This window comes from Perca fluviatilis, chromosome 4 (genome assembly GCF_010015445.1).
Source record: "Perca fluviatilis chromosome 4, GENO_Pfluv_1.0, whole genome shotgun sequence".
Classification (NCBI taxonomy): domain Eukaryota; kingdom Metazoa; phylum Chordata; class Actinopteri; order Perciformes; family Percidae; genus Perca; species Perca fluviatilis.
Genome location: NC_053115.1, coordinates 24,834,663 through 24,859,245, shown reverse-complemented (window position 1 = coordinate 24,859,245; position 24,583 = coordinate 24,834,663). Strand labels below are relative to the sequence as shown.

Sequence of the window (24,583 nt, the reverse complement as noted above, 5' to 3'; positions counted from 1 at the left end):
CTGGTTGGGCTGCTCTGTCGTCTCTCAGGGACTAACTTTCTCTCTTTATCTCACACACACAAGCAACGGGATAATAGCCGGTTTAATTGAGTGGTGAATTAAATACGAATCACTGAGGAAGTATGATTTTTAGTCTTTAAGTCTACACGAATTTAATTTGGTAACTTGCCCCCATTAATCATCTCATGACCCTTATGAGGGGTCTGAGCCTGAAGTTTGTAAACTTTGGACTAAACTACTTAACTGTATAAAAACAAAAGCTCGACCACCTTGAGCAGTTACAACTGTAAAATGCGGTTTATGAACTGATACATCAATATTAATCTAATGTTATAGAAGCTGACTCTCAGGAAACGTTTCTTTTGCTTACAAAGTATTTTTGTTTTTACTTTTGAAGTACATTTAACTCTTAAGGTTTGTACTTTTAAGTAGAATTTGGAATGAATACTTTTACTTGTAATGAAGTATTTAACATCGTTATACTGGTACTTTTACTTAAGTACTTGAGTATTTCTTCCACCACTGATAATCGGTTATCTGGTTTCTTTGTCTTATGAGAGTCAACTTAAAAGGTCCCATGGCATGAAAATTTAATTGGAGTTTGTTTTTTATTTTTTTAACATTAATAGGAGTTCCCCCCAGCCTGCCTGTGGTCCCCCAGTGGCTAGAAATGGTAATAGGTGTAAACCCGAGCCCTGGGTATCCTGCTCAGCCTTTGAGAAAAGGCAATGAAAACCGTTGCAGTTTTTCCATTATGTACAGGTTAAAAAAAATTAAATCACAGACCGTTATATTTTACATATCCTTTATTAACATAACATACAGAAAAATAGGTTTGGTCCATGAAAAAGTCTGCAGATTCAAATAGTCAGTATTGTGTTTTACGACCCAGAGGTTCCCACCACTCGTTTCAAATCATGTACCTGCCCAAACCCACATTAGTGTATTCTTGGAATTTGTTAATTAAATGCACACACGCTTAAGTTTCAGCCAGGACACTCATCTCCACCTTCAACAGGGAAACAACCATTAAACTCAACAAGGTGTCAGGACTTCAGTGTAAGAAGCTACGGCTCTTTAAATCTTGTTTATGGCTTCTCTGTACAGAATTAAAAATACACTAAACTAAAAAGCAGAAAATTTAACTTTCCCAGCTTGCAGACATGAATGCTGTGTACATTTCGTCCAGCGCAGCAGTGATTCTCCAAATGCGACTGGCATCTTTATGTTGAGGAGAGCCAAATCATTGTGCTCTGACAGCGAGGGCTGATTAATAATATAAATACTGGTTCAACTATCTGAGCGTAGACAAAGAGTTAAGAAAAACATCTGTAAGGGATAAGAGATACAATTTTACTTCACATCCATCTTCAGTTTTTTTTTTCCTGCTCAGTATTTACAAAACTATATAGACTAGAGGTACTCATACTAGCTACTTCCTTGATAATCCGTACTAGCTAACAAGACAAGTACTGATTTAATACACATTTTAAAAACAAGAATCATTGAAAAAAAAAAGAAAAGAAAACTTCATACTAATGGCATCCTTAAAAAGATGTATATTCTGCCATGATTGAGCTTTTAGACTGTTCTCGTACACCAGATTGAGGCACAAACCGTCAAAACAAACCAATGAGAGCTTAAGACAAAGTGACACATGAACAGCCAATGTGCAGCAAAGTAGCCTGATGATTACAAACACAATCACAATTAATATCCAACTTACTCGGCAAGGATCCAGGGGCTGGGTTGGGAGTGTAAAATGTAAATTTACTTTCCAAAAAGGGGAACAAAGAAAAACATTCTTGAGGCAACCAGCTTCTAAATGTCTTTTGCCTCCCCGAAAGCTGCATCCCAATTGTTGAGAAAAAAAAAAAAAAAAAAAAAGTTACCCTCGGCACTTCCTGGTGGGTTTAAGGCGGCGACATCCACCCTGCCCACGATGAGACGACGAACCCAAGCCGAAGCTTTGAAAAATACTGCCGCTTCTGATACAACCCAGACAGGAAGATCCAGCTTCTACAAGTTACTCATCACATTCCAGCTGATTTTAGATATTTTATATTCAGGGACAAAATACATTAAAAGCTGCCCTCTGCTTTCTTATTTGTGTACAATCTGTACTTTTGTACGGGCACATGTACCAAAATGAAAGGAATGCTTCCATGTAAGGCTTAGACATGCAAGCAAAAATACATTGTGCTCAGAGAGCTCTGGTGTGAGGAGAATAAACAAAATATACTTTGAAAGTAGCAACCAAACTGCAACAGTAGTCAAGCTGCAGGGTTAAAATAAAACAAAAAAGGGACATCCTATATATAAACAGTAAAGCCATCTAGTATCTATGTCTCTCTAAGTTTGTCAGACAACTCTGGGAGGAATTCATTTTGAACGTGCCACACTCTCAAACATTAGTCGTCTCCTGACAGCACAGCATGTCTCCGTATTTGCTGCCTGTGGATGCTTTTCTTTAGGTGTTCCTGATGCCGAGCGCCGTCTCCAGCTCCTGTCGCCTCTGCTGGACCTGAAAGACCGAGAAGACGAAATCACCAGAAGACAATGACAATAAGAGAGAGTCTACCCCCATGCCAACATGCTGTTTGATGTTAAAGGTCCCATGACATGGTTCTCTTTGGATGCTTTTATATAGACCTTAGTGGTCCCCTAATACTGTATCTGAAGTCTCTTTCCCAAAATTCAGCCTTTCTGCAGAATTACAGCCACTAGAGCCAGTCCCACAATGAGCTTTCCTTAGGATGTGCCATTTCTGTGTCTGTAGCTATTAGGGTTGGGTACCGAAACTCTGTGCCAATAGGGAACCGGTGCCGACGTAAACGGTAGTAAAGAGACCGAATAAGAACGAAAGTTTCGGTGCCTCATTTCGGTGCTCGACTTTACACTACACCTGACAGCATGTAACGTTAGCCTACCTTTAGCTAGCAGCTGGATTAAACACCGGTAAAATGCTGACAGCTAACGTTAAACAGTGTAAAGTGTGACTGTATTTCACTGTGGAGGACTTCAACAACGGGATGTAACAGTCTGCACCGCAGCGCAGCAGCTGCCGTGGTCGCAATTCATAGATATACAGTATGTTTATATGGTCGGAATTAAACAACACAGACTGTGTTTTCACTCGCAGCTGCCGTTGTCGGAATTAAAACACAGACGGTGCATTCACTTAAAACAGGTAGCCTCGTGGTGCATTCACAGTAATTGTAAAATACTGTTTTCCCATCTGGGGTTCAACAGCAATTTACTGGTGAAATAAGTTATTGTTATAGTTATTACATTATTATTAAATCTTTAATTTTGACCATGGCCTTAGCAATAAACAAGTCACTGACTGTTTACTACCCTTATTTTTTTTTTTACTTTATTGAAAAGTACCGGTTCAGGCACCGGCACCGTTTTAAAAGTATCTATTTAGCACCGGAATTGAAAAAAAACCAAACGATACCCAACCCTAGTAGCTATTGAGGAGGAGAGAGGGGTGGGGGTGTGGCCTTGACCAACTGCCACTTTGCTCGTTTGAAAGCCATGATGTCTCTCTCTCATGGGTGGGCCAAATTCTCTGGGCGGGCAAAGCAGAGAAAGGGGAGGTAACCTTTCTCCTTATGACCTCATAAGGAGCAAGATTCCAGATCGGCCCATCTGAGCTTTCATTTTCTTAAAAGGCAGAGCAGGATACCCAGGGCTTGGTTTACACCTATCGCCATTTCTAGCTACTAGGGGACCATAGGCAGGCTGGGGAAATGCATATTAATGTTAAAACACCTCAAAGTGAAATTTTCATGCTATGGGACCTTTAAGATACAATTCCTACTGTGTTCACTATTGTAGTTTGAGTAGTAGTTAATTTCCTAATTCGCAGTAAAACTGAAACCATTAATTGATTAAGAAAGAAAAAAAATATATATATCAGCAACTATTTTGATTAATTGTTTGTCATTTTTCCAGAAGAAATACCAAACATTCGCTGGCTCAAGCTTCTCAAATGTGACGTGGATTTGCTTGCTTTTGTTTGTGGTATATGATCAGGGTACCCCCAGGTTTCTCCTCGTTCAATTTAAGACATAACCAACGTGTCTGCATCTCTGGCCAGACCTTCTGACACTTGCCTATTTTGAGGTGACAAGCTTAGCTTGTGGGTAGCATGGTGCGAGACATTTTGTCTGACAACTGACCGATTCACGCCAGAGCTTGGATGTTTGCACACAATGTTGCGTACACGGACATAAACCGTACCTGTATTATAACATCCAAGTCGCACCAAACGGAGTAAATTGTAAAGTCACACATACATAAAACAATAGACCGTAATCTGACATAAGAAAAGAAAGTGACTGACATGAAAATATCTGCAGCTCTTGCCATCTGATCTGAAAACAGCCAACACCACTGATGTTGTAAACATTTGATTAAAGATCAACCAAGTTTATATAGCCTGAAAAATGCTAACTTAAATCCAACCAACGAGTCTTTATTTAAATGACTTCTTACAGGCAAAAAATGTGTACCAAGAGAAATTCCAATGAGCGTTTTCTTTTTACATCCGACAATTATTAAACTAAAAGAAATTTCAGATAATAAAAGTCATGGTAGTTGAAAACATACTTTACACTAAACAAAAGCAAAGCTGATCACCAAAGTCATTACAATTCACCCTCTAGGCACCATCAGGGTTTGCACCAAATTACATGGTAATTCATCAAATAGTTGTTAAAAGGGGTGATAGGATTATATAGGGTATTTCACACTGTTCCTTAAGGTCTCCTAATAGGGTATGTAACATTGGTTAGGCAGAAAATGGCCTGCTTGCTATTTTATGGGCCCTTAACTACCCTGTGAATATGGTCCTATTTGTAACAAGAGCTTTTCTTCCAAATATGGTATGAATATTTAGATGAGCGGTGATTTCAAAAAGGTGATCCACATACACACACACGTTGGAGACGTGACAGTGCAATGTTATACATAGTTTGTCTATTTCGTTATTAAATTCACTTCTGAGACTTTAATGCGAGAAATCAACTATATAAAGCTCAAATATGGGCAGTTTGTATAAAAAAAAAATAAAAATAAAAAAAAATTATGGCCATTTGCAAATTTGGTAAGACGTGTTGGACTTCATAAGCTCCACGCAGTCTGATGAGAAAGCCTGGGCTCCATAACCAGGGCAAAGTCACGGTTTCTGACTACTGGGGCTCGGCAGAGCTGGCTGGCACAACTACAGTATATTTACAGTTTGAATTTCGTCATGCCACTTATAGTACCGCTACCCCAAGGTCTTACAAAGCTAACACTTGTGTCCAATTTCAATTTAATGCATTTTTGTGAATATGAGGAGTTTCGTTAGCTGCTAGTGTCCCTTCAATCCTATGGGTAAAGATCGCAGCTAGCTAGCTACACTTTTGGCATAAATAGACTTTGAATTTCATCACAGCATGTATATCACAGCTACCCTTACAAAGCTTAGCTAACTCATTGATAGAGCGCCATCCAGCCCCGGTCTCTATCAATCAGTCTTGGGGACAAGAGGCGTTTATTTCCCCCGATCGTTTGTTTAAATATTTTAACACATATCCATTATTCTACGTTCTATGCATGTCCCATTTCCCCATCAAATTGTCGTTATTCAACTATGACTGCGGCACTAGAGGTAAAGTCATGGGTTCACTAAAGTTGACAGGATTCATCCTCTGGGAAACATGTGGTACATCTGGGTGAAAATTCATGGCAATTCATCAAATAGTTGTTGAGATAATCAAGTTCACCCCACGTAGTAGAAAGAGAAAGACAATATATAAGGAGGAGGAATAAAGTTGTATTACCTTGGAGTAGAAGTAGCGGCAGACCGCCTCCTGAGCCCACGGCTGGTAGTAAAACTCTGCTCTTCGCTCTTCTTCTGGGTTTCCTACCACATCTGTCATGGTCTGTAAACAGAAAGACACATTTACACACTCTATTTTGACAGGTCCTACAGACGAAAAATTAAAGAGCCCAGGATCCTGTAAGGATAAATGACTAACAAACGCTGACATGAAACGACATCACAGCGGCTGTCGTTTTCAGCGCAAAAGGCTCCGCAAGTTGTCGAGGCGCGTAACTCAGCCCGTGCTGCGCTTTCAGTTCAACATGGTCGGCTTTGAAGACTGGCCGAGCAGGGTCGCCTGTACAAAAATCGGTATGATTTTTCATGTACAGACCGCAGGAAGTCAAAACAGCCTTAAATATGTGGTCAGAGAGAGACACCACACTGGGAAAAGAATAAGCATTCTGCTGGAGAGTGGTGTGAAAAAAAACGAAAGATGAGTCAAAGTTTAAAAAAAAACACAAAAAAACAAACAGCCGGTATAGAAAGAGTGTTCTTAACCGTGTTAAAAGGCTGACAGTCATTTTGATTAAGAGATAAATGAAAGTCCTATTAATACTTAAGAGTAGATAAATGTAATGTCCCTCTAAAAATAAAAACATGACAAAAAGTGAACTGGATGCACTACGCTCTTTGGAATCAAGACTGGACATTATTATTTGCCCTGCCTACAAGGGGGGCGCTGTTGTTATGGGTTTAAAGAATTAGGATTGGGATATATTGAAATTGCTAAATGATGAAAAACACCATCAGCCTCTCCTTTTAATCCTACCTCCAGCACAAAAAATATGATCGATGAATTTATTGATATATCTCACAAAAAAGGCTGGATAACTGATAAAGAACAGGCTTTTCTACTGAGTTACCACCCCCGATGTCCAGTATTCTATAGTCTACTCAAAATTCATGAACGACTTTATGATCCTCTTTTGCGCCCTATTGTATCTGGCATAGGGAGCCGATGAGACGATGTTCTTTTAACATGAAAGGGTACCCTTAATGAGCTAAATCATTTTTTGACTTATGTAAATTCTTCCACAGATTATTTGTCCTTTACTATGGAATGTAATAATCAGTCCATTGATTTTTTTAGATCTTACCATTTCTAAAGGACGTAAATAATATTCTACAATCCAACATGTATTGCAAACCCCTTACTAGGAACACCCTGTTAAGAGCCGACAGCAATCGCTCGCCTCATCTGGTCTGCAATATACCAGTGGGCCAGTTTTTGAGAGTCAGAGGAAATTGTAGCACCATAGCTGATTTTATGTCCAAAGCAGCCCATTTAGTGCACCGTTTTGAACAAAGAGGTTATGATAAATCTGACATTACAAAAGCATGGGACAGGGCTTTTAGTACAGATTGCACCTCACGGTTGAAGAAAAAAACCTAAGTCACATACAAGACCCAGTGTATTTTTTTTTCCGACCGGCTACACTCCAAAAGCAGGAAGAATGAAAAACGTGGGAAACTGGAAATCACACCCCCATCCAGGGGTGGAGATATCATTAAACTCCTATGCAGGAAAGCGTTTAGAACCTCTAGGTTTAAATTAAGAATTTAATCTGACTTGCTTTCTCTAATGTCAAAGTATGTTAAAGTATAGTATTTAAGATGAATATACTTCTATTCCCATTGTACTGTGAACATTTCTATGTTTGTTTGTATTTACTTTTGACCCGTTTGTGGGCATTTGCCCTTTAATGACCAGTGATCAATGATCAATGAGTGTAACCCCTTTGTTGAGATGGGTGCATCTTCAGATTGCCACCGCCCCTCTTATGCACAATCACACCTGTTGATTCTTATTAAAAGGGCTTCATTGCCCATTCTCTCCAAGGACTCTGATGAAGATGTAACCTTACATCGAAACGTTAGTCACGGTTATGCACCTTAAGAAATAAAACCGGCACAGTCAATTCTTTTTGTTATTTTATACTGTTGTGTCCTGCCTTGGTTGCACCGAATTGTTGTGGTCTGCAGAAGCGCAGAGAACTCTTTTTACCTAGATAAATGTAAGGTTGGCCTATTTTTCCTTTACAATGCAATTCTTATTGTTGGTTAAATGGTTAATCATTAACATCCCTAGTCACAAGAGAACTTTGTTTTTTTATATGGCTGACTGTTGTGAAAGCAGCCAGTGAGTTCTCAATTGAATTTGTTCAATTTCAGAGATTCTGCTGAACAAACACTGCTGTTGGGCAACAGGTGGTCAACACTCCGGTCAGACCAGAGGAGAGTGTGCATCCAGTCGTAGTTCTTAAATGTTTCACACTCTACTTTGGCTCTGCTCTCCTGTGTTACACCTGAGTGAGCAGCATGAGCTTTGTGTTTTGAGAGATAGGATACATCCACGTACTTGGGTAATGAAGTCTCTCCTCCTACAGTTGGACCTTGAATTGAAACCCAAGGGATTTTGCTACAGCAAACTTCCAGAAGACCAAGTATTATTAACCTCAAACATGACCTCAAGGAATTTACTGAACTTGAAAATTAACCAGGTTTAGAAATACCAGAGGGTATGTTTGTAACTGTTGCTTTGATGTTCTTTTTTTTACTGACTTTTGATATCTGACATGAGATTGTTGGTGTCAAGTGGTTGACTGTAGTTGAATAGAGTCCTTCTGAGATACTCCAAGTTATTTACAGAGATATCAGACCACAGATAAAAGTGCTTTAAGTTCCTAAAAGATTCAGTGTTGACTGAGAGACTCACCTTGAGGTCTCTGCACTGGGACTGCAGCCAGTCATTGATAAAGCCCTGAGGATCTCTGGCAAAACTCAACATGAACTCTCTCTGGGTCTTCAGCTGGTTAATGGTCTCAATGGTTTCATGGATCTGAAAAGAATTAAACAAGAGTCATCAATTTAGGTATTAATTAAATGTTATTAATCAAATGGAATATCACAGACAGAAAAGGGAGAACAGGAGTTTCCTTAATAACCAACACAAACACACACACGAAAAGGGTGTATATCAGTAATAGTCACCAAACCCCCCCCCCCCAAGAAGAACAGTCCCAAAATGAATGGAGTCTATGAACTATAAACAAGCTCTCTGTTTACAATGTAGACTCGTCTTAGAACAAAGACTACACAGGAGGACGTCTTAAAAGGGAATGGCTCCACACCTTATCATTGTGATTACAGCCCTCCCGCCAAGGTAAAGGCTGCAAGCAAGAGGTCAAAAGACCTGGCTGACCTCAAAAGTGGCTAGAAAGAAGGTGGTAAAATTTGGAAGAGCAGATGTGTGTGAAATTGCCCTCCGCAAGGATACAAAACGGGAAAAAAAAATAAATAAAAAAACTACACAATAGCTTGATGGAATAGGAGCCCAATAAACAAAAAAAATCTGCCTATTCACGTTGTATTTAAAAGGGAGTGTGCTTAAAATTGCCTTTACGACGCTACAGCAGTTGTCACATAGAATTAAGTGCCATTTTAAAACACTCACCACGTTACACTGACAATTGTTGGATGTGCAAGTTTTTCTACAGTCAACAGGAATTTCTAAAGTTAATAGATCAATACCCCCCCAACCCCCACAAAAAAAACAACAACACCACACAGAAATACTGCAGGAAACCACTCCCTTTCATTACAAAGGGAGGGGGTGTGTCTGTTCAAAACTCTGTTGTACCTTGTTGTCCAGTCCTGCTATTTCCTGCTGACTGGCTGTGGAGAGCAGGAAAGAGTTCATCTGAGTCTTTAGCGTGTCATCCACCTCCACGTCAATGTCATAACAAGCAGTCTTCTTTTGGTCATTAGGGTCCACACTGTGAAAGAATACAGTACATTCAGTTTTAGTAGTATGTGGATTTGTTACATTAGCAGCAGGAGACAAAATTACCCAACAAGACTGGACTAGCAATCCGACTTCTTAATATGTTGGGTAACATTTTCATAGCTCCCGAACTGATTAAGGATCTATTATTGAACAAAAGAAAAACCAGGGCTGTCAAAATTAACGCAATACTAACTAATTAACGAATCTCCTTTTAAACACCACAAATGTTTTTATGTGCGATTAACACACGTTTTGTGATTTTGGCCTCAAGCCGCTACATAGTTTGGGAAATTAGGAAGTGCTCACTGGAGACTAACCACAGTTACCTTTGGGCTCACAGCACAAGATTTTTGACCCACAGTGGGAACTTTGGTCGCATGCTTTGGCGGTTATAAAGAGAGGAGAGGCATTTCGCCGACGCGTGTGCCTCGAGCACTTTCTGCAAGAAGCCAAACAGTGGGACATTTAACATAAAGTCAGAACACTGACCACTCAGTGTACACAACATGAATGCAGTGTCCAAGCAACTCCTGTTCGAGCATTTGCCTTGCGTGGCACATCCACCGAGAAATCACACGGTTTCTCTCACACTTTAGTTGCTTAAGTTTAATGTTGTATCACCCGGTTTTGATCCCAGTTCCAGTAGTAGGGTTTGTACCTACTGCCCCCACTACATTTGCACTAACCTTCATCCTGGACTTTACATCTGCCCATTGAATATACTATATATTCATTGCAAATGTTGTACTCAACCCATTCAGCCTCTTTTGTTTGTTATGAAACAGTTATTTTGTATGTATTCTGTGTTTTTCTGTATTTATTGTTCATTTCATATTAATGTTTAATACGTTTGTTTACGTACGCACCTTTCACCAAGGCAAATTCCACATAAGTGTCCTTATTGGGGCAATGATATTCTGATCTGATTCTTTAAGTGGGACACTAAAAATTGTTATTACCTAGTAATGTTCCATTCAGGTCAATATGCCCATCTGTTGTTGCTTGATGGGCTTGAGTTTGCCATATTATGCTTTCAGCATGTTTTTTTTTTTTTTTTTGTTGTTTTTTTTAAATCATACAGTACCTTTGGAGGTTATTCTGGGGAAAATTGTCACCGTTTCGAATGGTTGCAATAATAAACCTTTGTATAAAGCAAGCCTATTTGTCCGCTCCCATGTTGATCACACACAAAATTTGTGTGTGTGTGTGTGTGTGTGTGTGTGTGTGTGTGTGTGTGTGTGTGTGTGTGTGTGTGTGTGTGTGTGTGTGTGTGTGTGTGTGTGTGTATGTGTGTATATATACATATACACACATACACACATACACACATACATATACACACATATACATATACATATATATATACCCTTTTAATGTACATTCAGAATGTAAAAAAATAAAAAAATAAAAGATGTGCGATTAATCACGAGTTAACTATGGACAATGATGCTACTAATCGTGATGAAATACTTTAAATCGATGGAAAGAAAAAACAGAGGGGGACTCTCATACATCACTATAACGAGGTTACCTGATCACATGGTTGATGATGATTGGTTCAGGGGGCATCAGGAGAGCATGCAAGCGCTGTGGGATCTCGGAGAACTTCATCCGCTGAGTTTCAAAGATCTGCAAAAATTAGACAGGAGGCTTAACAAAATTAAAGAATAGCCTTTAAGTTTTTTAAACATCTAAAAGGCTCTTTGGACTAAAGCATCGGCCAAATGTTGACCTACCTATGGAGTGTATTTTAAATAGGGTTGGGTATCGTTTCCCCCCCCCCCCCAATACCGGTGCCAAGCGGTATTTAAAAATAAATAAATAAATAAAAATAAAGTGCCGGTACCTAAACTGATACTTTAAGTAATAGAGAAAGAAAAAATAAAGAGAAAAAAAAAATAAAGTACTAAACAATCAACGACATTAAAGAAAGGCTTGTTTATTGCTAAGGCCATATGGTCAAAATGCAATTAAATAATATAGTAATAACCATAACGTATTTCACTAGTAAATTGCTGTTGGACAAAAACAACCACCAGATGGGAAAAGGTAATTTAACAATAACTTTGAATGCACCACAAGGCTACCATTTTCAAAGTGTGTTTTGCAAACTGTTAAGCCCCGCTGTTTGAATCCTCTACAGGGAAATACAGTCACTTTACACGGTTTAGCGGTCAGCATTTTAACGGTTTAATACAGCTGCTAACTAACTGTAGGCTAACATTAGCTGCTGTTGAGTGTAGTGTTAACTAGCGTCACGTCCAGCGATGCAGCACTGTTTCCTCCAATGTCGTTTTTCGGAGCATCGGAGAGCAGCGCAGCCATATCAGTGGTACCGAAATCCGCGTTGCTATTCGGCCCAGTAGAGGTCGGTCGTTAAGGCACCGGTGCCGTATTAGTACTGGGTCTCGGTATCCAACCCTAGTTTTAAAGAAATTGCTTTGCTTCATTCATTTATTTTATCAGGGACAACACACATTAATATAATGTAAATGTGTCCGATTTAGCCAAAAAGGCTAATTTTCACCTGCAGTCCCTGGGCAGGTTTATGCCTCTACAGTGAATTCTCTTTTGCCCCACCCGTTTTTGTTTTAAAAAGAAAACCCTACACAGAGTTATATTCTAGATAAATGACTTATTAACCACTAACAATTATTAACACTAACAATAACTAACTTGTAGGTGATAATCATGTGTTTTGCTCCGTAGCTCAGCCTCTAATATGAAAGTAATTTAATCTGTATATTTTTATAGAAACAAATATATAGCCTGAATGGAAGGGAGGAAAGGAAGAAAAAAAAAAGGCAGAAACGAGCTTTTAAATCAATCGCACTATTCCATCTTTAACACATTTCAAATAATTGTTAGCCAGCAAATACATTTCATTCGTCAACTTTCCAGGAATTCACCGTTAACATTACACAACCCTCTGTTTATTGTGACACCGTAGAAAAAAAAATGCACAGGAAAACCAGTCAGTGACCCAGCAAGAAGAGTCACCAGACAAGGTGATAGCGAAGGGTAGAGAGACTGACTGTACAACATCAAGAGCAGGAGTTAAGTGGAACAACTATGTGGCCGTTGATAATTCCAGCTTCATGCACTGGCTACAGTTTGTATCCATCAGGTTTAAAAGAACAGAAAGGCCTCCTTTAGTGTATTATAAACAGTGCTAGAGACCCATACTTGAGTAAAAAGTACAAGTGCTCTATCAAAAAAAGTGTCTTGAGTAGAAGTTTAAGTGCTCTTTAAGAACCACACTTAAGTATTCAAAAAATTTTGTACTTAAGTATTGCAAGAAAAAAAATAAAGTACAAGAAAGCAATCAAAAGTTTGAATATCATCTTGTTTATATTATTTCAAATGTTTAGCCAAAGGAATTAAATATTAAAGATATTAAAAAAATAAGTTACAATTATCACACAAGTAAAATGAGAACACACACACACACACAGTTTAAAAGCAGTGGTTTGGAACAAACATACTAGTGTGCCTGGCTAAGGTTTGAGCTAACGGACTAGCTGGCGCTACGGCAGAGAGTTACTGGTTCGGAGGACGCCGATTTTGGACCGGAGCGGACAAGAGCGTGTTTCCCTGCTGAAGAGGACTTCGCCGTAGTTGGTGACTGGCTTTCGTTTGTGTTTGAGCTGCGTTTCTTTGACTAACAGCTAACTAAGTTGGATTTCTGTGAGTTTGCTTCACTGAAGATAACCTCCTGCTGCACGTCCACATGAGTTACCATCCGGCCCGCAACCTCCTCCCCCCCTCGTCTCGGCATGTGTGGGTGGGTAGGTAGGCGTGTGGTAACCGTGGTTTAATAGGGTTTGAGTAAGGAGGAATCATTGTGTGTAGCTGGAGTGTTTTAAGTGGAAACAGATAGAGAAATGGGTAAAGGGGTAGTTGTGTGTAATATCATTTGAAGAAATATAGCAGTTAGCATACTTGAAAGTTGGGATTTGGGTTATGTTTTTTTTGTTAAATTTAACGGCTAAATATTATTTGTACATTTAAGTTATTGTTCAGTAACAAAAAGTGTTTAACTTTTGTTAAAAAATTTTGAAATAGGTAAAAAACAGTTATACCAATTTAAAGAGTTTGTATATACTAATCCAAAATAGGTAAACCTTCATGGTAGCTACTTTAAAGAAATGAACCTAAACACTTCATCATTCCAGTCTAAAGTTACGTATTGCAGCTTGGGCATTGCACTTGACAATGCAAGTTTGTCAAGTCAAATATCCTATATGGCTTTAATAGAAAAAGGTTTTGATGCATCGTGATATTGAATTGAAGACCTGACCTGATAATAGTAATCAAATCGAAAAATCAGTGAAGATTTACATCTCTACAGCACAGTAACGATTAAAGCCCCCAAAAACGTATCACACACACACTAGCTAGTAACGTGTGATGTACAGGAAAGTTAGCAAGCTAGCAAAATACAGATAAACTAGCAGCTTCACATCACAGGGTAAAACTGTTAACATTCAGTACTCATTGCAGACAAACCACTCCGGAATGCTGTAACCTACACAGTCTCCGTAGTGTGAGGAATTCACATCTAGGGGTGCACCGATCCAATATTAGGATCGGATATCGGCCCTGATATTGAAAATAAATAGCTGGATCGGAAAAATTAACAGATCCACAGCCGGTCAGTTTTTTTCCTCTGTTGCAGCCCCGGGACCCCTGTTAACTGCGTACCCTTCTCACTCATGGTAGTAACTTTATAACAGCAACTAAGAACCCCAAACTAACTTTAAAAAGGATAAAACACCATAGCATATAACAATGTGACTTAAACAGTTTCTAACCCTAATAATTTTACATTTACAAATTTACACCGCCCAACGGCATGCTGGGTAACAGTATAGCTGCTAGCCTAGCTACCTAGCCAGGTAGCACAACAGTATTAAGCTGGGAGAGGCTCCAGTCGCTATTGCACATTCAAGAACCGAGAAGAAAGTTAGCTAGAGGATTAAGAAAGACCAGCGATACACCAGAACAACGTGTGCTCGAGAGGAGCCGTCTGTTGTTCAGAAGTTTTTTGTTTCTAAAAAAAAAAAAAAAGGACATAATTTAGCCACTGTTGTTGCCTGTCGCTCCAATGTTACTCGGCCGTGCTAACGTTACTGTGCAAACGTTAAAGACATCACTTCAAGCATGCAGCGGAGCAACATTATGAACGCAATAACAATCCACCTACGGTCCCGCTACAGACCGTTGAGAAAGACTGGTTCAGAGCAATGATTAAACACTGGATTTCAGATGCCTTGCCTCGCTGAAATACGTCCGCCAACCTACTAACATTATTCAAACACCGAAGGAGGCTGACAGCGGAGCTCCGTTCAGTCGCCCACTACAACAACCTAACTTACCTGTGGCCAAGGTAGTGTTTATACAACTACGGTAGCTTACAACTATGGTTTTGAAAGGGAAACAATGTTAAAATTGTTTGTATGTGTAGGCTATTCATTTGATGATTGGAGTTTATTTTACTACTTTGCACAATAAACATAGTTTAGCTTCTGTAACAGTTTCATGGATTCTCCTTCATATAAAGTTATTGTCTAATGTCGTTGGGCCAAACCCTTTAGTAATAAAAGCTTTTAGTAAAACATGACGACATTAACATGTTTGTGATATTCTATGTACTCCTGACCGTAGAATAAGCCATTATAAACCTATATAAAAAGGTGGCCCATTATTGAAGGCCCATTATTGTTATTTAAATTTATTTTAAGAAGTTTGATTACATATATATTTTTGATTTGAATGCACAATTGTTTTTTAAAATAAATGATTAAGAATTAAATACATTACATCTGTTATTTTGTCTTAGTTAGGAAAGTCTGGTGCCTTTAGTCTTATTAATTAATTCAGCAACAGTATCGGATCGGTATTGACAGATACAAAGCCCTGGCATCAGTATTGGGACTGAAAAAGTGGAATCCGTGCATCCCTATTCACAACTGTAACAAGTAACTATGCAGCACAAAAAAAAAATAAAAAAAATAAAAAAAGTATCGGAGTAAAAGTATTTCATTCGTCGAAAATATGTACAAGTAAAAGTAGGTGAAAAAAATAAAATACACATGTTGAGTACAGATACAGCCTTTTAGTACTGAAGTAGAGTAGTTCTACTTCGTTACTATACAGCTCTGATTATAAAGTAATCAAATACATCACTAAAGTTTAATGTTAATTTTAAGGTGCGTTACGACATAAAGCATTCCACTCACCTGCTGCAGGTATTTGTCACAGTTGATGAACTCCCGCTCGTGAGGGTCTTGGAGTTTGTGGGTCTTGACGTACTGCCACAGGGCCTGAATGATGACCGGTCTAGTCTGGGTGTGGATACCCAGCATACGAGCCAGCCGGGGGTCCAGCTTGAACTGAGGGGGCTGAAATCCAGATTAAAGTAGAGTGAATCTGCCATTAGATTTGATTGTTGTTTTTACTTGCCTCTCCAATGACTGAACTGAATTTGTTTCAAGAGCCCTTGGAGGAATCCTACCAAATTTTTGAGAGGCAGAGTAAACCCCTGAGCATTTATTTACCTGGTAGTCGAGCATGAGCAGGACGGTGCAGCGAACACCCACATCACCAGGCCTCTTTACCTGAAAACCATCAGTTTCCTGGGTGGTGGCAGTCCTGTGCCACTAAAATAAAAAGGACATATTGGATATAAACTCAAGTATTTACTGATCAATCTATAAAATGACATTCTTCGATTGCAATGACACTTTTTTTTTTAAGTTGTGTCGGCAGCCATAAACAATTCCTATCAAAACATTATTAGAGTAAATGTAGTGAAAATACTGTATACCTTTATTTATACTTTTTTTTTTTTTGTTTTTAGAGCGCCGTTGAAAACCTGCAGTCCATGGCACATGGCTGACTCGTGTGCTTGAGACTTACTGATTTTTCCTATACTAACAAAACAAAATGTATCGCTTTGCACAGCATCATCCAGGCTAGAAAGAGCAGCATTTGTAGTGGTTGAAGAACTGATAAGCTGAACCGAAATTTATTTTATGGGCACCAGTTCTTGGCATTTTGGAATGTGTTCTAATTTGGAACCATGTTTTGGTTCCCAACCCTACTGGTATACAGAGAATAAATTCATAAATCAAGAAATAGATATGCGGATTAATCGGCAATATAAATAATTGCTAGCTGCAAATTTAATGAGATTTTAAAACCAGAAAATGCTGATAAAACTGACTTTCATGGAAAGGCAAAAAAATATTCATTACATATAATCCTAGAAGAGAAAACTGGGTCAATATCTGCAGATTTATACATTTAGATGCATAAAATAAATGGTCTTACTTCCACAAGGTGATTATCTGGACCATACAGGTCTTTGTCCAACTCAATCACCAGAGACTTGAAGAAAGAGGAGAACTTCCTCTTCTGTTTGGTGGCTTCATACTTTGACACAGCCGTCTGCAAAGCAAATGTTGCGGTAAGAGGAAATATGAATGCAAGCATTACAATATCTATAAAATCAATATATTTAAATAAAGTTCAAGGGAGGTAGTGGCTCATCTGCATGGGCCATCCTCGCCGATCATTTTAATCATGACGCTTACATCTTCCAGCAGACGTCCCTCAACACGTAGCTCCCATGATGCAACTGTGCCTTCTCCATCCTCAGCATCTGGCTTTGCGGGGTTGAAGGTGTTTGATATAAAGATCCGAAGCTTTCTCTTTTGCTGGAAACGATCAAAAGAAACTTCAAAATGATTGTACCATCATTCACTCAACATTGACTTGATATATACACACACCCTGATAATCCGTGCAGAAGCACACTTCTAAACACAACTGCTCCTTAAAACCCCACAGGTCAAAAAAATAAAAAATAAAATAAATGAATAAATAAATAAAAAACAGCATCAGTTGGTTACTTCAAAAATACATATGAAACCTGGTTCAACATTAAGCTAAAATCCGACAAAAATAAACTAACCAACCTTTACATGACAATATGTGAAAAGGTCTTAACTCATAATGCTGTAGACATTTGTACAAGGCCCCTGGGGTTCTGAATGGCTTTGAAATTAATTTAATGTCTGAACCAGAGTGATTGATACCTTAATGGGCCTCTTGAGGGCCTCCTGAATGTCCAGCCTCTTGCGCATGATGGTCTGATCCAGCTTCCTCTCAAAAGCCAGCAGATCCATGTAAGCTTGAGACTCTGGGACCAGTTCCCTGATCTGGGACACAACAAAATACACTGGTGACCACTGGTGCATCATCCAACAAGTTCAGAGCACACATTCAGTTTTCAACCATATCTCAATAAAGTGGCCTCTAATACCAGTTTGGCAGCCTTTTTGTCCACTCCATTTCAAACGTGCTGTACATAAGTAAAGAAGTTTAATATGGGGGCGGCCTCTAGCTCACCAAGTAAGAGCATTTGCCCCACGTTGGCTGAGTCTGACCTGCTGCCCTTTGCTGTGTGTCATCCCCCCCCCCATCAGATCTGTCCACTTTCAAAAAAAAAAAAAAAAAGAAAAAGCCCCCAAAAAAAATTCCTCCACAGCGCTACAGAGGAGGGTCTGGCTAGTCCACACAGCATTCAGGGATGGGAGAGAAACCTGCTTTGGTTTATTAGAATGTCTTTAAACACAATCGTCATGGGCGGCGCTAGGTGCAGCACAGAGCCCCGGTGCCTCTGCAAAATAGCCTCGGGAAGGAACTTGTTTTGGTGGAACGTTCAAAAGTGGTTTTAGTCGTGCAACAGAAAACTCAGATTCGACAAATAGTCTAGCTAGCTGTCTGGATTCACCCTGCAGAGAGGAGCAGTTAATCATAGTCCTCATAAAAATCGACCACAGCTTAAAATTCCAACACAAAGAAAGCGTAGTGCAACGGGCATCCGGCCGAAAATAAGGACATACGGCAGAATTTCCAGCGGCAAAGGCGCAATCCCGGAAGTGGAAGATGGTGGCTATGGACTACTGCTCAAACAACTTCTACGCAATAACAACTGCCGAAACGGAAGCTAAAGCTACAGTTGTTCTGTGACAAGCAGACCTAAGATGAATACACTGCTGTGCAGCGTTGTGATATGGGGGTGAAATGGATAAACAAATGTAATCTCTCCAACACAATGAAGGCCAGAATTAATGGATTTCCATGGAGTGCGGTTTGATTAATACTCACCCTCTGAGGTAGAATTTTATCAGCCATCTTCTTCTTCTTTGTGCTGTTTAAAAAAAAAAAAAAAAAAGAAGAAGAAATCAAAACAAGATAAGTTTGAGTGTAAGTCAAAGCAGAACGCTGGATTATCACAATAATTCAGTCCCTGATCTAAAAAGGCTACTGGGACGAGGATCACACCTATTCAAAAACAAATGTAACGTAGCATACATTTGTATTCTCTCCTTTTGATTAGCAGTTAAATCTGTTAAATAAATTTCCTTAATTATATGGCCATCAATTAAAAGGTGAAGTGTGCGATTCTAATCAAAAACATGTTTTGTCAAATTCAGCAAATGTCGCGTCGTGGTCCACTTGCTGTGCGTTCTGTGTACGCGCTTCAAAAAAATCCAGGGAAGACTGTAGCGCTATGCCGTCCATTTCAGCTGACAATGCAGAAATGTCTGAGTTAGAACAGAGCAGTGTGATGCGTGTAGAGGTCTGTGCTGTTATACTGTAGCAGTGTGTCATTTTCAGGGGATTTAACAGTAAACTGCCTTGCGTAATGCCACCGCTGGTGGTCCTTTGTGCTGCGCTTGATTTGATATGCAGCAGTTTCTATGAGCGGAGCACACATTTTAAATGTCAATATCGTAGTCAATCATGTTTATTTAATTGTGGGAAGCCAAAAATCATGAGCACGATTAATATTGACCAATTATGCAGCACTTAAATAGAAATGTGTAAAAAACAAGTCCAATCTGTTAAAAAGTTATTAAAATAAATGCCTCAATGTGACACAATAGAGCAACCTTGTGGATGTTTTTACATTTCACATTAAAATAAAATCAATGTGTATCCATGATCCTGTACGTAAAGCGGCTCAGTGAATTAGTTCAGTACCAGTTAATATATGCTATGCTTCCAAACCATGAATTACTATCTTGGCCAACTGCAATAAACAGTGAAGCTGGCACACAACCACAAACTACAAAGATGGTGTGCGTAGCAGGTTCTTTTAAAAAAAAAAAACCCTTGCGCCGCTGGCATGACTTTTCCATGCTCCAAGTATTTTGGACTTTAATATTGATCTACTGTATGAAGGGGACTACTCACTGCTGGTTGCGGTTCTGCTGCTGAACCTGCTGGATCTGTTGGGGGGCGGGCCTCTTGCGAGACGGATCCATCACGCCAGGCATCACAGGGCGCGACACTGGGCTGTTGCCATATCCTGGGGGGCCCATGGCTGGTCCTTGTGGAGTCATGCGGCTGGATGGAGGCATGCCTGGTCTCTGCGTAGAAAATATAGGAAAATTATTTATTTCCTCCCTCATAAAACTTTGATAGAGGAAAAAAAAAAATCCCAGGTTTGTTTCAGACTACAGGAATCTGACCTACTGTATACACCGAGGGGAGTGATCCATTAAAATTTACTCTCCCTGCTGACGGAGCCGTTCCTTCTGCTCCCCCACCTAAAGCGGTTGCACTCAATATCACTCTGCACTTATCTGTCATCCTTTAAGTTCAGTCTATATATGGGCTTGAGTTTTAGTGTGGGATTGCAGGTATTGCGCATAAATTTACTGTATTGATTCCTGCACAAATTTACAGCATGTCTTATAATGTTCAGCCAACACTGGTGCAGAATGCGGGACGACTGCCCCGAAGAGCAGCATCACAACACATGGACTGCTGGGTGAAATGTAAACATCTACTTGTGGAACCCACTCAGAAAAAAAAAAAAAAACACTGGAAAAAACCCTGAATTGACAAGTGCAAATGGCAATCTGCCAAGGTGAACACCATTTAACAGACAACAGTAACGTTACTAAGAAGCAGCAGTCAAAAAAACAGGTTTCAGGCTAACTTAAGTTTCCAGATATGTAAAATGTACAGTGTTGTGCCTTTTACAGGCCAATGTTACGAAACGCCATGCCGTCAAAGTTGATTCAGAACATATAAAGAGATTAAAATTAAATTTACTGAGTAATACAAACCTCACCAATATGATTCTCTTTTCAGAGCTTGCCCTCACCAAGTTTTTTTTTTTTATAACAATTGTTATGAAGTGAAAAGAGATGAAGCGGGTGAGACAAAGTACAGGGAAAGAATAGAGCAAGAGAGCATCAAAAGAATGATTAAAGACACAGATGCAGATCAAAGAGATTACTACCAAGAGAGGAGAAGGAGTCAAATTACAGCAATGTAGTAGTTCAGAGAGGCAATCTGAGGTATGAATAGGACAAGTAATACATGTAACTAAGCGCCCAAGTAGTATCCCACCCAAAGTGTATAAATCCCTCCTATGTGAAGCATGTGAAGGGGGAATTCCCCACCTCTTTTTTAAAAAACAAAAATAACAAGTAGACACTGGAATATTGTTTGTGACATTATGTTTGCTATAAAGACATAAAATTAAAAGCGCACAGATCCGTGTGGAAATGTCAACATAAATATGGCAACAAAACAGTTGCAGCACATCTCCTTAATGTATTTATTCTAAACTAACCAAAACTATTTTTGCACTGGAGCACAAGAAAAATAAATAGCATAGCTCATAATCAGCACCTTTATACGGTTCACAGAAAATACAAACCCTGCTTTTTCCATCATCAAATCTTTGGTCCTACAAGAGGTAGGAACAATTTGCATGCTGGCTCCTTCAAACAAGTCAATAGAGAACAAACTCCCCTTCTAACTCACCATGCCAAGCGCTAAGAACTCAAACAGACGACTTCGTGTCTTTGACTGCATGAGTGCAGGTGAGAAAAGTAGATAAATGACAATCACTGGTGGCAGCTTTCCCTTCAGCTGTCAGTGTAACAAATGAGCGAGATGAAGGCAAAACACACTCTTCTCTGCATATGGCGGAGGGTGGAAGGGAGGAAGAGTGACTGACATTGAGATAACAATACAAACTAGATAAATGCACTGCCATTTCCATGCACACACAGTGTGGGCAGATAGGGACTGCATGTCGATCATTTAGTGCTCTTTACACTATACAGCAGTACAACCTTGGTTTACCTGAGCTGAGAACAACTGGAGTTCTGCAGTATTCAGAGTATGAAGCCTTTCCAACTATGTTGTGAAAGGCTGCTGAATCAAAGCAGTCAAGGACGCTGGAGAAAAAAAACAAAAAAAAGTAACATCCTTTCACAAAACCATATTTCAGATTGCCAGTAGCTTAGAAGCAAACACTTCAACTGCTGTGGATATATTATAAATTATGTATCATTTCTATCAAGATTGAAGATACAAATATGCGTTTTTAAGAAACATTAGTGAGCGATGTACCCATGACTCAATACCATAGCACTGAATTGGTTTATAAAAAATAAAAACACCCACACATCAGAATATTAAAAAGAGCTTAAAATCTAGGGTCTATTGACAAATCTACAAAATTACTTGTAGAAGTAGCAGCATGTTTAACAGGATAACCTAACAGGGCTACTGAACCATGTTTAATGTATTCTGCATATGGATATAGCACATGGAGAGATGAAAAACCCTAACATTTTAAGGTCAAACATTTGGAAACATTTGGGTTATACAGTCACAAGACCACACCTGTGAAATCAGTCGCTATGTTTTAAATGGAGCAAAAATGGCAGAAAAGTAATCCACCATAGGAGTGTTGGGAAAAAGAAATGCTTAATGTAAGAATTGCAATTCCTATCTTCTAAGATTCTGAATTGATTTGCAACTTACAAAAACAAAATAACGATCCATCCATCCATCCATCTAGCCATCTAATCTACATCAGCAGAACTGCTCCCTCACTTGAGAGAGATGTGACAGCAGAGTAAAGACTTCTATGAAAAAATTATTTTTTTAAAAAATTAAAAAAAATACCAGACCTACAGGCTGCTTTGCCTGGCCATTATAAGCACATGACACGTTACTTTGAGCATGCCAATTTTGAGTTTGAATACACACTTGCAGATCAAATAAGTTTTTACCTACTCAAAGCAAGTTTAACATGTTGACTAAATACAACCTCAGTAAACTGGCAAACCTTTCAGTGTATCACATCATTTCAAACATTGTGCTTATTGGCCACAACCTCCATGGTAAACTATCATTTTACAGGGCTCGAGAGTGCGGCCAAAATTTGAAAGGGTGCGACTAAGATATTTCCTAGGTCGCACCGGTGCGTCCTCACATCTGCTGCCTCTCCATGAACGAAGCGATGTCGTTGATATCGATATGGTTTAATGTTGCATTACATGACCCATTCCTTCTGTAAAGTAGTGCCTGCGTTTGGATCTCTCCTCCGCGCAGCCCCGTCCCATTCACTCACACAGGGCTCCCCTGCAACATGGAGAGATGTAGCGCCGCCGGTGTGCCAGTTTAGCTGGTGATCATGTTAACTGGTGATATTTGCATAAAAATCAGTGAATATTCAACAAGGCCCTGCCCTGCGTTCCGCTCTGCCTCCGCCCCTCGAGTGCCATAGGTTCACATTTTCCCAAAGTGTTTGCAAGTGAGACAAAATAATGGATATCGCTGAAACCATCACCAGTTTATGTGTAATACATGTCCGTTTAAGCGTTATCCACACAAATACGACACATACTGTATGAACGAAAACACTAGAGATCTAGCTGGGATTCGAACCTTGGATGTCATGGACAAAAACTATTTACAGACTAGCTTCTGTTACCTATACCACTACACTACACACCACTGAGTGATTTTAAGATTTCTATCTATACATTGGACTTTTAGTCCAAGTTAACACAGGTTAACATATGATAGAAATATACGCCCATGTTAACTGGTGATATCACAATTTAACATGGGCAAATCCAAGCCTCGAAACAGTAAAGTAGGTTCATCTTTGCCTCACATACCAAAAATTAACTGATGTAAGACAATGTACATGTAACACTTTATTCCGTTGTGGGTAAAAACGAAACACGTCAGTCATAAGCAAACGTGATCATTTATCATAGTTATCGTGGGCCATCTCATACGAAGAATGTGTAGGCCTAGCTCAGTCTCTTTCAACCTGTGCCACAAGTCAACTGATTATAGTTGTTTTTAAATTTCATTAGACCCATAGTACGTCTGTCGACCCAGAATCGCGGTTTTTGTCTTATGGTAGCCTATACACCATTGTTCTGACCATATGGCTTTGAATGTTTCGCAGCAAAAAGCTGATCCTTGTTTTCTCTCGGGCGACTTAGCGTTATCTTAGTCTCGGTTAAGTTATGAAGTGGGTTGCAGCAAAATTCTAGTGATTTGTTAGGGGTGGACTGGATAGGGGTGAGGTGGTGGGAGCAGTATTCCTTGACCTTAAAAAGGCCTTCGATACAATTAATCATAACTTGCTTTTAACTAAAATGTCATCTTTTAATATTTCTACTGAGGCAGTAAATTAGTTTGCATCTTCAGGCTAGAGTACAGTGTGTCAAAGTTGACCAGGAAAAATCCTCAATCATGATCAAAATGGGCATACAACAGGGTTCTACACTTGGTCCTGTACTGTTCAGTCTTTTTATTAATGATTTACCGTTAAACTGTTCAGGTGCCAGCTTCCAGCTATATGCAGATGATGCAGTTCTTTATGTACCCGCTAAGTCACCAGAGCTGGCAGCTGATGTGCTCTCTGCATTTATGGCTGATGTCGGACAGTGGCTCAATCATAATCAGTTGGTGCTAAATTTTACAAAAAACTGTTTCCATGTGTTTTTCTATTAAGAAATTTGATTTAAATGAAAGATTTAAGATCAACTTACAAAATGAAAAACTTCAAT

General features: G+C 39.3%; 1 protein-coding gene across 1 annotated transcript in view; it reads right to left on the bottom strand.

The window, feature by feature from the left end:
* Positions 1–788: 788 nt before the first annotated feature.
* Positions 789–24,583, bottom strand: part of smarcd1 (SWI/SNF related, matrix associated, actin dependent regulator of chromatin, subfamily d, member 1) — a 30,652-nt gene continuing 6,857 nt past the window's right edge. Inside the window, exons 2-13 of the mRNA XM_039798069.1 lie at positions 19,935–20,110; positions 18,843–18,885; positions 17,768–17,890; positions 17,264–17,386; positions 17,001–17,117; positions 16,226–16,327; positions 15,908–16,069; positions 11,197–11,294; positions 9,519–9,654; positions 8,595–8,717; positions 5,835–5,936; positions 789–2,524 (exon numbers count right to left, since the gene is read on the bottom strand). Coding sequence (XP_039654003.1) covers positions 2,471–2,524; positions 5,835–5,936; positions 8,595–8,717; positions 9,519–9,654; positions 11,197–11,294; positions 15,908–16,069; positions 16,226–16,327; positions 17,001–17,117; positions 17,264–17,386; positions 17,768–17,890; positions 18,843–18,885; positions 19,935–20,110 — 1,359 coding nt within the window. The 3' untranslated portion in view covers positions 789–2,470. The remainder of the gene's footprint in view (positions 2,525–5,834; positions 5,937–8,594; positions 8,718–9,518; positions 9,655–11,196; positions 11,295–15,907; positions 16,070–16,225; positions 16,328–17,000; positions 17,118–17,263; positions 17,387–17,767; positions 17,891–18,842; positions 18,886–19,934; positions 20,111–24,583) is intronic.